The 15,105-nt window shown below is 34.7% G+C and overlaps 3 protein-coding genes and 1 non-coding gene across 8 annotated transcripts; 3 read left to right on the plus strand and 1 right to left on the minus strand.

Annotated features, from left to right (window-relative positions):
* Window positions 1-753: 753 nt before the first annotated feature.
* C01A2.2 (uncharacterized protein) lies at window positions 754-2,115 on the plus strand (the record flags this gene model as incomplete). Of its 2 annotated transcripts, NM_060957.2 has the most annotated exons (6): window positions 754-857; window positions 986-1,064; window positions 1,158-1,278; window positions 1,328-1,415; window positions 1,515-1,653; window positions 1,833-2,115. In NM_060957.2, 6 exons carry the CDS (start codon window positions 754-756, stop codon window positions 1,962-1,964), a joined length of 663 nt encoding a protein of 220 aa, NP_493358.1. The 2 variants fall into 2 exon arrangements, with proteins under 2 accessions (NP_493358.1, NP_001129748.1); NM_001136276.3 differs by lacking the exons at window positions 754-857; window positions 986-1,064; window positions 1,158-1,278; window positions 1,328-1,415 and having other exon boundaries at window positions 1,534-1,653; window positions 1,833-1,964.
* Window positions 2,116-5,931: 3,816 nt separating this feature from the next.
* On the plus strand, window positions 5,932-7,590 carry mihp-1 (MIP-1-5). Of its 2 annotated transcripts, NM_001265225.3 has the most exons (5): window positions 5,932-5,996; window positions 6,675-6,781; window positions 6,830-6,957; window positions 7,042-7,098; window positions 7,217-7,588. In NM_001265225.3, the coding sequence occupies exons 1-5, from the start codon at window positions 5,972-5,974 to the stop codon at window positions 7,260-7,262; spliced, it is 363 nt and encodes a 120-aa protein (NP_001252154.1). In that variant the 5' UTR covers window positions 5,932-5,971; the 3' UTR covers window positions 7,263-7,588. The 2 variants fall into 2 exon arrangements, with proteins under 2 accessions (NP_001252154.1, NP_001252155.1); NM_001265226.2 differs by lacking the exon at window positions 7,042-7,098 and having other exon boundaries at window positions 5,933-5,996; window positions 7,217-7,590.
* Window positions 7,591-12,157: 4,567 nt separating this feature from the next.
* Window positions 12,158-12,181, plus strand: C01A2.8. Its single transcript, NR_050677.1, has one exon. It is a non-coding gene; the product is annotated as an Unclassified non-coding RNA C01A2.8 (non-coding RNA).
* Window positions 12,182-13,380: 1,199 nt separating this feature from the next.
* On the minus strand, window positions 13,381-15,038 carry C01A2.1 (the record flags this gene model as incomplete). Of its 3 annotated transcripts, none has more annotated exons than NM_001265227.3 (2): window positions 13,381-13,993; window positions 14,483-15,038. In NM_001265227.3, the coding sequence occupies 2 exons, from the start codon at window positions 14,727-14,729 to the stop codon at window positions 13,641-13,643; spliced, it is 600 nt and encodes a 199-aa protein (NP_001252156.1). The 3 variants fall into 3 exon arrangements, with proteins under 3 accessions (NP_001252156.1, NP_001370287.1, NP_001252157.1); NM_001383744.1 differs by having other exon boundaries at window positions 13,385-14,223; window positions 14,483-14,956; NM_001265228.3 differs by lacking the exon at window positions 14,483-15,038 and having other exon boundaries at window positions 13,641-13,991.
* Between the last annotated feature and the right edge of the window lie 67 nt (window positions 15,039-15,105).

A 15,105-nucleotide genomic window follows, 5' to 3' on the forward strand; every position in this document is an offset into this window, starting at 1 on the left:
TAATCAGAAAGTTCATAAAGTTAAAGCGGAAAAAGTCAGAAAAGCCAAGATATGGGAGGGGTCTATATTTGAATATTTTTAGGGTGAAGTTTCTCTGACTTAAAATAAATTTCCGGGTTTATGCAAAATTTAAAAAAAAACAATTTAGCCACAAGTTTTAATCCTTTTCCTTGAAATATAACAAATTAGATTTTTAAAACTACTGTTTTCCACTGAAAACACACAAAACTTACTGCGAATTTTTACATTTTTCGGTTAAAATTATAGATGTAATTTATTTATGGTACGAAAAATTCGAAAAAAAAATCTTAAAATTTGTCGCACTAGATTTTCAGGACATTTTCGAAAAATGTAAAATCAAAAATTCGGTCATAAATATGCTAGATTATAAAATACAGAAAAAATGAACAGAGTCTCGTTATTTGAAGTACCAAAAGAGGAAATATTGAAAAATCGGAAGTTTCAAAATTCAAATTTCATTACATTTTTCATTATAAATTTCATATTAAATTTTAAAAAAAAACGTGCTTCCATGTCTGCCCATCTCTGCCTGCCTACCCATACGCGCCTGCAACATGCCTTCTGATGCCTACGCGCCTGCCAGTTTGGCCAATCAATAATATATGTGTGAACTGTTCAAAAATCACTTTTATAATAAAACATATTCTCACATAAACCAATATTTTTCTCTTCTTTTTCTCCTCTTTATCAATTTTTACTCCTTATCATCTCAACAGTTTCCCCTATTTCCAGATGTCCTCGTGGCGCTCAAAAATACCTACCGTAACCCAAGTACAACATTTTCTACGCGGGATTGTGTATGAGCAGGAAGTGGATTATTCGAGGTTTGAGACAAAGTGAGTCGTTTTTTAATTCATTTAATCAGGCAGCCTCTAGTTACCCTTCAGGCAAGTAGGTAGGTAGGTAGGTAGGCGCCTATACTGAATTTCTAGGTTGAATGTCCCCACCTGACCTTAACTTGCAGACTGGATGGATCAGAAGTGATAACCTTCCGTGAGAATGACAAAGCCTTCCGATTATTTGGGACAAACGTTCATGTGAAGGTAGGTGAGACAGAGTGCAGAGAAGCTAGACACTATGTCTGTCTGTGCCCTCTCTCTTTCTCTTGTACTCTCTAATATCATTTAATCTTCTAGGTCGGATCCTACATCGCGTGTGCCATCGGATTCGCCGTCACCATCGCATTCTGCGTCTCTTACTCTCTATTCCACTCTCGTGGACAGGGACGGAATCCGTTTATTGATCATTTGGAGATCAGTAAGTGTGCTCTATTGATAATTATTTTAAAAACAATTTTGATTTCCAGTTGATTTGATCTTCGCCTTCCTTGTGGGTCTACCATGCCATATTTTGCTATTTTACGGGCTTCAGAAGAGCAAAAAGGTCTTCTTTAGGTAAGTTGTGAGAGAGAGTGAGAAAGCGCAGAGAAGCGAGAGTGTCTGGTTTCTCTGCGCCCTCTCCCCTCTCCAACAGTTTCCATTATCAATTTACAGCCCGTTCCTTGTGTTTTACATGACAAACTTCATTTTGAACTGCATTTTCACAATTTTGACGCTTGGAGCATTTGCCATGGATGTTCATCGACGAGTTTTCGGGAATATTCGATTTGATTTGGGATGGACTGCTTTTCAGGTAAAAAATGAGAGATTTTTTATTGAATTCCCGCGCGCAACCAAGGAGAGCGACCAATCAGCGATGTTGACCACGCCCCCTGCGCATCGCTGATTGGCCGGATCTTGTTTGTGCGCGAATCCAAGCGTTTCTCAGTTGAAACGTGCATATTTTACTGATTTTTAAAAAATTAATTTCAGATCTGCTTCACTGCCGCCCAGGGGCTTGCGATCTACGTTGTGATGCGTGGGCGTAAATACGTGGCTGCCAAGAGCTTCTGGATGAATAAGTATAATCAGAGAACGGGTCCTGATGATATCATTGATGCTTAATTTATATCGAATATGAAAACTTATGAAAAAGAATAAAAATATGATTTTTAAAAAAATTTTGTTCTAATTTCAAAAAATAACTTGACAACATTTTGAAGTTCAATTTTTTTCAAAAACATTTAATTTTTAAAATAAATTTGTGTACGATTAATACATTAATACATTAATACTGCCAAAAATTATGGCGAGAAATTTTTAAAAAAATCTGAAAATAGGCGCCAAATTCAAATCTAATTTTTTCTAAACATTTTGGTCCTAAATTCGAATTAAATTTTTTTCAAATTTCCTACTTTTAAAACTACTTTTCAAAACTTCCAAGCTCAACATACATATCCAGAGACGGAAAGAAATCAGACACCCTAACTTCTCTGCGCTTCCACATTTTAGGCTATCTGCAAATTCTAACAAATTAGGGGCACTTTTGAGACATGGAAAACTTACGGATGGATTTTGAAATTTGAGCATAATCCCACGGAGGCGTTGACTAGAGAAAAAGGGGTGTCTGTGAGGGGAGAATGGGTGTTAATTAGCAGAAAGAGAAAAAGTACTCTTATTTCTTTTATTTTTCCGTTGGAATTGACGAGGAGGTTACCCGAAAGTTCAGTTTCAAAGCTTTAGGCCATTTATATATATTTGTTGTTTAAACTAGAGTTTAAGGGCTTTTAGAAATGCGGAAAAAAGCTTGAAATACAGATTCGGTTACTAGGTTTCTCTTAATTTTTTGTGAGTTTTAAAAAATATATACCAAAAGTGACTGTTCTGAAGCTACTTTTTTAAAAATTTATTATCATGTTTCAGGTATAAGCTTCGAATTTTTTTTCTCGGAGAAAACGACAGAAAATGATACAATTTTAGGTACTTATGGGTTTCGTTCCCCCCAAAATGATTTCCATATTTTCTAATTGAGACGTGAACTTTTTTCATTCTCAGGCTTAGGGAAATGATTTTCTAAGCCTATAAATGAAAACAGTAAATATTAAAATAAACTTCACGTGTGGATTAAAATTAAAAGGTAGCGTTAAATAATTAAAAATCATTTTGGGGGGAGCGAAACCCATAAGTACCCAATTTTATTTATTGTTTGGCCTTAAACAGATTTATTTTATGAATTTTGTTCATACATGTTCAGGTCATACCTTTTACGAAAAAAGAAATTCGAAAAAGTGAAGAGAGCACTCAGGAATTCAGATTTTTGAGCATTTTCAAGCAGGTCACTCACAGAGATAGGCAGGCATGCGGTAGGCACCAGACAGGCACGTAGAAAGGCGCGTAAGTACACAGAAGCATTAACGTAGGTACGAATGAAATAGGCACACAGGCAGGCATGCGGTAGACGCAAATGTATTCGGTTGGTCCGCAGCTAGACTTGGCGTAATCATAACGCAGAAACGTAGGCAGGCATCAAGTAGGCACGTGTTAAGCGAAAAGGTAGGTATTCGATAAAAAAGTAGGTAGATAGGAAGTAGGCATGTAGGTAAGCACCTAGGTAGGCTCGTAGTTAGGCAAGTAGGTAGGCATTAGGTAGGTTTATGTGAAGGAAAGTATGAGGCAGACCACAGTAACCTTAAACCTAACCTAATGTTTTTTCAAACTTTTTTTGCAGTTTTTCTTATTTTTCTTTAGGCCTAAAATCCTAAAGAATGGAGGATTTCCCTTCTCCAGAAATGTGTGTTGTGAATTTTAATGAGTTCATTTTCTTTGTTTTTTTTCTGTCAGGGGTTCCATGTTCCAGGGAGTTAGGCAAATGTGTAGGAAAATGAATTATTTGTCATTATCTTTTTCTTTTGTTTTCCAGCTGTTTTCCAATTTTTTTTTGCGTTTTTTCTTAGGTGTGAATTTTGAGTTTTTTCAAATAGGCTTTCTGGTTGGGTAAAAAAATTCACATAAGAGCTGTAAAATTGCTCCAAAAGCGTTTTTTTGTGTTGCAGAACTTAGGAAAATACTTCGTAAGCATGCCGAAGTTTTAAGTTAAAAAAAATTGAAATTTTAAATAAACTCCTACCCAATAAAAGGTGCAGAAATAATTGTTAGCAAACTAAAAATTAGATGGAAATAAACTGGAAATATACAGAACAAAATTTCAGGCGTATTTTTCCATTTAATTTGCTCCAAAAATATTTTTTGCAGTCTTCGGTGTTTTTTTTTTTAATTTTGTGGTGAAAAAAATCTGAAGTTTCTGAAAATAGAAAAAAATTGCGAAAAAAAATTATTTTCACAAAAAAGTTCACAAAACATACTCTTATAAAAATGCTTTTGAAGTAATTTTATTTTCTCTAGCCAAAGACAATAAATTTCAATTTTCGACCTTTGGAAAAAATGCGAAAAAAAATCGAAAAAATCAAGATAAAAATTGCAATAAATTTTCATTCCAAAAATCCAGCTTCTCATAGATATACAAATTTGCTCCCTTGCCCCTGCCGATTTTCCATATCACTATATTCCATCTGAAATTCCCATGAGAACATTGTCTTCCTTCTTGCTTCTGCTATTTCTGCTGACGTATACAAAAAAAGTAGGCGGAGTTTGGAGCCGGGTGGCTCTTGGCTCATTAGCTCATTTTGAACAAGTTTTTGAAAAAAACTGGAGAAAAAAGTTATTGGTTTCAGGAAAGAAAGTGTTTTTACTTTTGAACTTCTTGAGTTTTGGTGCTTATTTTTCTACTATTTTTACTTTTTTTGGTGACTGCTGAAGCCAGCTGGAAATTTTTGGAACTTTTTCCTAAAAAAACTATCTTGTCCGCTTTTCTCATTTTGGTCCAGAAATTTATATAGCTTTTTTTACAATGTTTAAAATAACCTAGACCAGTGTACCTACCTAGTCGAAAGTTCCAAAATCATTTAAAATGGTTCTTATTAAAAAAAAATGTTCTGTGAGATTTTCGAGCTTTCTAGAATCCCCTATAACGAGAAATGTTCAAATTAGGCCAGAAACTGCATGATTTCGAGATGGTGTAATTCTATAACTAGAAAAGCTACCAAAATTGTCTCAACTAACAAAATATGTAAAAACTTATGGTTAACATTTTGTCAGTAAATTTTTTTGATTATGTGAATTCTTGGCAAGTTGGAGTCTTTTAAACATAACCTCAGTTTTTTCTCAATTTCTTTGTTTAACACTTGCACCAAAACTATCGAAATACAATTTATGCGTCTAGTTTAGATTTTTTCATTTTTTTAAAAGATTTTTAAACGTAAAAAGTTACTGATGCAGACGATTTTTCAAAAAAAAAATGTTACTCACTCTGCAAATTTTCAGACCTATACTCACACATCTAAAACAGGGGTGTGCGGCAAATTTGCCGAATTTGCCGTTTGCCGAGTTCGGCAATATTCAATAAAGTGGATTTGTCGAATTTGCCGAATTTGCTGTGCTCGGCAAATTTTAAGATTTGCCGCACATCCCTGATGTAAAAATACTCTCAAAATCCCATCGAATCTAAATAATTCGTATTACTTCCCACATTCGTACCGATCGTTGTCTGAGGTTGCAGCGCGGGGGTTTAGCGGAGATTACGGACCGCCCGTTGTTGTTAATTTCAGAGTTCTAAGACACTTCCGGTGTTGTTGTGGAGTTTGAGCTCTACAAGGACTCATGACGTGTTGGCGATTGGGGAAAACATGAAAACTGGAACGAACCTGTAAAATTTGATGTTGTACATTTTTCCATTTTTTGTAGTTGGCAAATTTTTTCTGAGACAAGTAACTGTAGAGATACACGGAGTTAAAATTGAAAGAAATAGGTGGAGACGCAGATAACAAAACCAACTATTTGTCTGCATCTCTCAGCCAGACACTCTGCGCATCTGCGCCTCGCTGTGAGCCACACTACTTTTCTGCGTTTCGCAGCAGGCCACATGGTCTCTCTCTCTCTCTCTCTCTCTCTCTCTCTCTCTTTTTCTAATTACTTCCCATGTACTTAACATTTCTCTTTTGACATCAGTTCTCACACCAAATTCCATTTTTTTCCAGGGTCTACAAAACAAAAGAAGGCGCAAAAAGAAAAGAAATATGCAGCTGATACACTTTATTGTTGGTAAGTGAATGTGCTCCATTGGGACCTTTGTTCCCCTTTTTGACACATTGTCGGCCACATGAAAAATGAAATGTGGGTGGAAACTTTTGTTACCAACTGGCCAGGGGAACCAGAAATAATTTTTTCTTGTGAAAACTATATTTAGACTTTTTCTTGTTTTTGATAAATTGTTTTTTGTTGGATGAATTTTGGAAATTTACGTTCAAATAAAAATTAAAGAAAAAGTTTAAAAAATATTCCCAGATAAAAATCTGATTATTTTGCCAGTATACAACTATTTTAAGAAGTTTAATCCGCTGTTAAAATACAATTGTCAGAAGTTTGTCAGAGACGCAGACAACGAGACAACCTGCGTCCTCTTGCCTCTCTGTTCTCACACTGTCTTTTTTAATCGATTGTATCTCTGTAACCGCTAGAGCTAACAAAACGGTTTAAACTGACAAAATACTGTACATTTTAAGCTGATAATTTTGTCAGTTGGAAGTTTTTATGTAACTCTTTCCACAGCAGAGATATGAGCGTTTAGTGTGGTGCGAGGAGGAGATGCAGACAACTAGTTATATTAGACAATAGAGTTATCAAAAAACTACCAACCAACGAAATGCTTAAATTTCCATTTTCAATCGTTTGAGTTTATTGAACATTTCAAATCTGTTACTGCAACCCCAGAATTTGCAGGTTTGGCAATGCTCATCTCATTGAGTTTGGCGGCTTCAGACGATCGTGTGTTGGGATGGAATAAGGCACACGGATTGTGGGGTAAACGGTCTGTTCAAGAAGCGTCGGTTAGTTCTCGGTAACATCTTGGCAACACACAACATATTTTCTTGCAGCAAGACAAGAGAACCCCTCAAAATTGGAACAAACTGAACAGTTTATGGGGAAAACGGTCTGCTTCTTCGTTCGATGACGATTACACAACTGAAAACGGAGATGATGACGTGACGATGTTGTACAAAAGGTGAGCGGGAATTCAAATTTATTGTTAAAAAATGTACACAGATCTTTTTTTTTTTTACTCTGTGAATTTCAATAACCATTACAGGAGCAATTTGAGCCCTCGATTTCTGGGCAGGATGACGTTTGCGAGAATTCCAAAAATGTATTAATTACTGATTTTATTTTTCGAAAACTTTAAAATTTGCCACGCTTCTTTCAGTTTAAACTTTTGCTCCATTAGCCATTGATTTGTTCTCGAAATTATTGATATTTTGTTCCAGATCACCAGCTCAATGGCAACGTGCCAATGGTCTTTGGGGAAGATAACTTTAAAAAAGTTGAATTTCCCGCCAGCCCGCCAACACTTCCATGCCAAATTCCACCGCCATCACGATACTTCGAAGTTAAAATTTATTTTTCATCTCCTTTTTCCTACATTTTCCCTATTTTTGTGCTTTTTGTCCTAAATTATTGAGGTTTTTTGAAATTTTTTGAGATCGTCACTCTTCAGTTGAAAATTTTTGTTTATTAAAAAAACATTTTGTGTCTACACCCTGCTTGTATTTCTTTTCTTCTTTTTCAAAATCAACATTATTTGTTCGCCGGATTTAAATATTTCACTTTTCCAACAAAAAATGAATATGTTTTTCGTGTTTTTAAACCAACAAAAAAAATAATTTGCACCAAAATCGGGTTCTGTAGTAGTACTGTAGGATTTATGTAGGGTTACTGTAACTTAGAAAAATTGAGTTTTTGCCCTTCGAAGAGATATCGGATTCGGAATTGTGGGGGACTAATCTATTTTTTCCTATGCCAATCTATTTTTTACGAAGAATAGATTAACATACCAAAAAATAGATTGGCATACGAAATATAATAATTTTAGGTGAATGGTTAGAGTCATAATTTTAGGTGAATGGTTAGAGTCATAATTTTAGGTGAATGGTTAGAGTCATAATTTTAGGTGAATGGTTAAAGTCATATTTTTAGGTGAATGGTTAGAGTCATATTTTTAGGTGAATGGTTAGAGTCATATTTTTAGGTGAATGGTTAGAGTCATAATTTTAGGTGAATGGTTAGAGTCATAATTTTAGGTGAATGGTTAGAGTCATAATTTTAGGTGAATGGTTAGAGTCATATTTTTAGGTGAATGGTTAGAGTCATAATTTTAGGTGAATGGTTAGAGTCATACTTTTAGGTGAATGGTTAGAGTCATAATTTTAGGTGAATGGTTAGAGTCATAATTTTAGGTGAATGGTTAGAGTCATATTTTTAGGTGAATGGTTAGAGTCATATTTTTAGGTGAATGGTTAGAGTCATATTTTTAGGTGAATGGTTAGAGTCATAATTTTAGGTGAATGGTTAGAGTCATATTTTTAGGTGAATGGTTAGAGTCATAATTTTAGGTGAATGGTTAGAGTCATATTTTTAGGTGAATGGTTAGAGTCATAATTTTAGGTGAATGGTTAGAGTCATAATTTTAGGTGAATGGTTAGAGTCATAATTTTAGGTGAATGGTTAGAGTCATAATTTTAGGTGAATGGTTAGAGTCATATTTTTAGGTGAATGGTTAGAGTCATAATTTTAGGTGAATGGTTAGAGTCATAATTTTAGGTGAATGGTTAGAGTCATATTTTTAGGTGAATGGTTAGAGTCATAATTTTAGGTGAATGGTTAGAGTCATATTTTTAGGTGAATGGTTAGAGTCATAATTTTAGGTGAATGGTTAGAGTCATATTTTTAGGTGAATGGTTAGAGTCATAATTTTAGGTGAATGGTTAGAGTCATATTTTTAGGTGAATGGTTAGAGTCATAATTTTAGGTGAATGGTTAGAGTCATAATTTTAGGTGAATGGTTAGAGTCATATTTTTAGGTGAATGGTTAGAGTCATAATTTTAGGTGAATGGTTAGAGTCATAATTTTAGGTGAATGGTTAGAGTCATATTTTTAGGTGAATGGTTAGAGTCATAATTTTAGGTGAATGGTTAGAGTCATAATTTTAGGTGAATGGTTAGAGTCATAATTTTAGGTGAATGGTTAGAGTCATATTTTTAGGTGAATGGTTAGAGTCATAATTTTAGGTGAATGGTTAGAGTCATAATTTTAGGTGAATGGTTAGAGTCATATTTTTAGGTGAATGGTTAGAGTCATATTTTTAGGTGAATGGTTAGAGTCATATTTTTAGGTGAATGGTTAGAGTCATATTTTTAGGTGAATGGTTAGAGTCATATTTTTAGGTGAATGGTTAGAGTCATAATTTTAGGTGAATGGTTAGAGTCATATTTTTAGGTGAATGGTTAGAGTCATAATTTTAGGTGAATGGTTAGAGTCATATTTTTAGGTGAATGGTTAGAGTCATAATTTTAGGTGAATGGTTAGAGTCATATTTTTAGGTGAATGGTTAGAGTCATAATTTTAGGTGAATGGTTAGAGTCATATTTTTAGGTGAATGGTTAGAGTCATAATTTTAGGTGAATGGTTAGAGTCATATTTTTAGGTGAATGGTTAGAGTCATAATTTTAGGTGAATGGTTAGAGTCATATTTTTAGGTGAATGGTTAGAGTCATATTTTTAGGTGAATGGTTAGAGTCATAATTTTAGGTGAATGGTTAGAGTCATATTTTTAGGTGAATGGTTAGAGTCATAATTTTAGGTGAATGGTTAGAGTCATATTTTTAGGTGAATGGTTAGAGTCATAATTTTAGGTGAATGGTTAGAGTCATAATTTTAGGTGAATGGTTAGAGTCATATTTTTAGGTGAATGGTTAGAGTCATATTTTTAGGTGAATGGTTAGAGTCATATTTTTAGGTGAATGGTTAGAGTCATAATTTTAGGTGAATGGTTAGAGTCATATTTTTAGGTGAATGGTTAGAGTCATAATTTTAGGTGAATGGTTAGAGTCATAATTTTAGGTGAATGGTTAGAGTCATATTTTTAGGTGAATGGTTAGAGTCATATTTTTAGGTGAATGGTTAGAGTCATATTTTTAGGTGAATGGTTAGAGTCATATTTTTAGGTGAATGGTTAGAGTCATATTTTTAGGTGAATGGTTAGAGTCATATTTTTAGGTGAATGGTTAGAGTCATATTTTTAGGTGAATGGTTAGAGTCATAATTTTAGGTGAATGGTTAGAGTCATAATTTTAGGTGAATGGTTAGAGTCATATTTTTAGGTGAATGGTTAGAGTCATATTTTTAGGTGAATGGTTAGAGTCATATTTTTAGGTGAATGGTTAGAGTCATAATTTTAGGTGAATGGTTAGAGTCATATTTTTAGGTGAATGGTTAGAGTCATAATTTTAGGTGAATGGTTAGAGTCATAATTTTAGGTGAATGGTTAGAGTCATATTTTTAGGTGAATGGTTAGAGTCATAATTTTAGGTGAATGGTTAGAGTCATATTTTTAGGTGAATGGTTAGAGTCATATTTTTAGGTGAATGGTTAGAGTCATAATTTTAGGTGAATGGTTAGAGTCATAATTTTAGGTGAATGGTTAGAGTCATAATTTTAGGTGAATGGTTAGAGTCATATTTTTAGGTGAATGGTTAGAGTCATATTTTTAGGTGAATGGTTAGAGTCATAATTTTAGGTGAATGGTTAGAGTCATAATTTTAGGTGAATGGTTAGAGTCATAATTTTAGGTGAATGGTTAGAGTCATATTTTTAGGTGAATGGTTAGAGTCATAATTTTAGGTGAATGGTTAGAGTCATATTTTTAGGTGAATGGTTAGAGTCATAATTTTAGGTGAATGGTTAGAGTCATATTTTTAGGTGAATGGTTAGAGTCATATTTTTAGGTGAATGGTTAGAGTCATATTTTTAGGTGAATGGTTAGAGTCATATTTTTAGGTGAATGGTTAGAGTCATAATTTTAGGTGAATGGTTAGAGTCATAATTTTAGGTGAATGGTTAGAGTCATATTTTTAGGTGAATGGTTAGAGTCATAATTTTAGGTGAATGGTTAGAGTCATAATTTTAGGTGAATGGTTAGAGTCATAATTTTAGGTGAATGGTTAGAGTCATAATTTTAGGTGAATGGTTAGAGTCATAATTTTAGGTGAATGGTTAGAGTCATAATTTTAGGTGAATGGTTAGAGTCATATTTTTAGGTGAATGGTTAGAGTCATAATTTTAGGTGAATGGTTAGAGTCATAATTTTAGGTGAATGGTTAGAGTCATAATTTTAGGTGAATGGTTAGAGTCATAATTTTAGGTGAATGGTTAGAGTCATATTTTTAGGTGAATGGTTAGAGTCATAATTTTAGGTGAATGGTTAGAGTCATATTTTTAGGTGAATGGTTAGAGTCATAATTTTAGGTGAATGGTTAGAGTCATATTTTTAGGTGAATGGTTAGAGTCATAATTTTAGGTGAATGGTTAGAGTCATATTTTTAGGTGAATGGTTAGAGTCATAATTTTAGGTGAATGGTTAGAGTCATATTTTTAGGTGAATGGTTAGAGTCATAATTTTAGGTGAATGGTTAGAGTCATAATTTTAGGTGAATGGTTAGAGTCATATTTTTAGGTGAATGGTTAGAGTCATAATTTTAGGTGAATGGTTAGAGTCATATTTTTAGGTGAATGGTTAGAGTCATAATTTTAGGTGAATGGTTAGAGTCATATTTTTAGGTGAATGGTTAGAGTCATATTTTTAGGTGAATGGTTAGAGTCATATTTTTAGGTGAATGGTTAGAGTCATATTTTTAGGTGAATGGTTAGAGTCATAATTTTAGGTGAATGGTTAGAGTCATATTTTTAGGTGAATGGTTAGAGTCATAATTTTAGGTGAATGGTTAGAGTCATATTTTTAGGTGAATGGTTAGAGTCATATTTTTAGGTGAATGGTTAGAGTCATATTTTTAGGTGAATGGTTAGAGTCATAATTTTAGGTGAATGGTTAGAGTCATATTTTTAGGTGAATGGTTAGAGTCATAATTTTAGGTGAATGGTTAGAGTCATAATTTTAGGTGAATGGTTAGAGTCATAATTTTAGGTGAATGGTTAGAGTCATACTTTTAGGTGAATGGTTAGAAAGATTATTTTTTAAAAATCAATAAAAAGAGACCGCCGTACACAAGGCAGTCAAAGAAAAGGGGGAAAGGTTGAGGCTCTTAGCCTATATTAAAAAACATTACAATAAAATCAATTATAATCTATTATTGCATTTCTTGGCTTTTGCTTAGAGGTATGAATCATCAAAGAGGTTTCATACACACCCCGCGCCGCACGATGAGTAGCCTCGGATTTTGTTTTGATCTCCTTGTTGAGCTTGAGTAGACTGCTTGGCTTGAGTAGATGATAAGATTTGATGAGTGTGTGATGAAGATGATCTTGGCAGCTTGTTTCACTTTTGATCTTCGCTTTTTTGAATGGGAGCCTCGATACAGATGGAACAATGATGATTGATCCTTTTACAGTACGTACATGGCTTTGGAGTACATTGATGTCTTCCTTCTCGTTTTGCCAGGCACAAGTGGCAACGGTTGTCTTTGTAGAGAATTTTCTTTCTTTCGAAACTTCCTTTCGTGTGCCCGCATCGATTGGAATGATGATGATAATGGCAGTACACACATCGCGGTGTCTTCTCCTCCTCATCCGTCGTGAAGTCCCTCATGGGAACTTTCTTATCGTTTTTGAACACTGAGTTCTTCGGTTTCCTTCGAGGAATACTCGGTCCTTTGTCGACCTTTCGTGGGATGTTTCCCTGAAATTCTTTGGGATCGCTTTTCAAGGGGAACTTGCATGGTTTTTCGGTTTCGGTCAAGATGACCGAAACCTTTTCGGTTCGCTCCTCTTGTTCTCTGATGGCTCTTAAGTCCATCTTGGCTTTCATTTGCTTGACAGCAATAGAGCTATTATCGGTTTTCTTTTGCAGGTCGATGATGGTTTCATGAATCTTCTCGATCTTCTCGTTCGTTTTGTTGAGCATCACTTTCACGGTCTCGAGCTCGTCGGGTTGGATGGTTCCAATTTTCTTCTCGATTCTTTCTCCAAAAGTAGAGATTTTCTTGTCGATTTTCTTGTTGAGATTTTGTATGTCATTTCTCAGATGTTTCTCGATTCTATCTCCAAGAAAAGATATTTTCTTTTCCATCGCATGGTGGCCGCGATGGAGCTGCGCCCCGAAATGATTCATTTGTTCCCATGTTTCTTTCATCGTTTCTGATAACTCTCCAATGTTCAGAGTTATTTTTCCTTTCATGGATTTTTGATCCTGGAACATTTCTTCCAAATTGAACTTCATCTGTTCGAGGTAACCGACTCGAATTCCATTTCTTGCCAGTCCATAGTCCTCGAGTCGGTTTATCTCTCGCAGCACATTCGCTATCTCATCACACTCATTTGTGAAAACAATAAAGAGTGCAGTGAGCGTTGATCGAATCTCTTCCAGTTTTCGCCAGTTCTTCATTTTTTCGGAAGATGTCTGTGCTGGAGGCAATTCAGTGGATTGTGTGGTTGATGTTTATTGAATAATATAAAGAAAAGAAAATACAAGATAATTGGGAAAAGAGTTGAGGGTGTTCAGTCTGTGCAAGGGTCACTCGCACTCGTTATTGGAATGGTTGGATTAGAAGGTTGGACATCTGCTGCCTCGGGGTCAGGGGGCGGAGTTGGTGATGGCGGGAAGGAGAGAGATTATAATATAAACAATCAAGTGGATGGGGGTGTGTAATACAATAATGTGGCTTACTGTAGTAAAACCATTACAAAGATAATAATAATTTAAGAATCAAGAGAGTACAGAGAGTTCTGTACAATGTCGTGATTTCCGGCAATCCTTCATATATTGAATTTTTGTTTATGAATTGTTCCTTGATGAGCTTTACTGTTTCTTGTGACCATTGGTCTAGAGTAATGATTTTCCAGACTCTGTCCTTGACCAGTTTTTCCATTGGAGTTTCCACTGTCTTTTCTTTTGTCGGCTCTTCTTTCAGAAGCTCGTCTTCTTCAGCTTTTGTTATGTCTTCTGTTGGATCTCCGTCCATTGACTCTTCATAATCCAATAAGATTGGAGATTCGTCCGTGCCGTTAGGTTCGTATGTCGGTGAAGACATTTCTGTAATTTCCTTGGCTTTTGCTTAGAGGTATGAATCATCAAAGAGGTTTCATACATTCTTTGAATTTTGCCGATGTGGACCGTCTTATACGGTTTTTATTTCGGATTTGTACCGATTTTTTCCACACCGGCGTACAAGCTTTTTGTTGGTAGTCATATTATGAAGATTGTCATTTTGACCGTTTTTCGGAAACCTAGCAGCATGAATGAAGCTACTATCGTTCCAGTTTCTGCAAAAACGGCTAATGTAATGATTATTGTGAACATTAGTCTTTCTTACAAACAATAAAGGTTGCTTCCTGATCAATAAAACCTTTTTTATGGAAATTAATTTGACTAATCGGTTCAAAAAATAGCATTCATTTGTACATGTTCAATTAGAAAGTATCATTTTTGTTTAAAATTTCAGTTCAAAACCCCCACTAGAAATGGCTATCAAAATGAAGTATGTGAAATTGTTCTCTTGATTTTTTTTTTTGAAGAACTCACCATTTTCATAACAAATAATAAAGTATAAAATAGGAATTTGGAGAAAAATCAATAAAAAAAGACCGCCGTACAAAAGGCAGTCAAAGGAGACGAATGAGTAGGGGTGTATGTAGAGTGGGGACCCCTTTTTCTTTGCAACCTCTCGGGGGGAGACAGTAACTTGTGTCGGACGACTTAAGAGTAAGCAAACTGACCCTTGAAATTTGACCCTATTCTTTAAAAATTGTCGAAAGAATTTTTTCATCATTTTTCTAAGACACGAGGATATTAGAGTTCATATTGTATACATTTATTTAACCAATAAGAAGAATAAAAATAAATTCATTTATTACAGTGATGATCATGTCATCTATGTAACAAAATAGATTCATAACCCGTTGGAATGTAAGTAGTGGTAGGTCCAAGATTGCAGATAGGAACAGAGTCGAAAAAGGGGGAGACATGTGTTTGTATGAAAACATAAGGGGGACCACCCAAGAACGGTATGAATTTTGAAATAGAGAGACGCAGACATAAGAGACAGATAAATGAGACACAATGCATGACTGAGAGATTTTCCAAATAAGAGAGACGCAGTTGCATTGTGAGTAACTATACATAGAGGAGAGGGCCCCAGGGGTAAA

This window comes from Caenorhabditis elegans, chromosome I (assembly GCF_000002985.6).
Source record: "Caenorhabditis elegans chromosome I".
Classification (NCBI taxonomy): domain Eukaryota; kingdom Metazoa; phylum Nematoda; class Chromadorea; order Rhabditida; family Rhabditidae; genus Caenorhabditis; species Caenorhabditis elegans.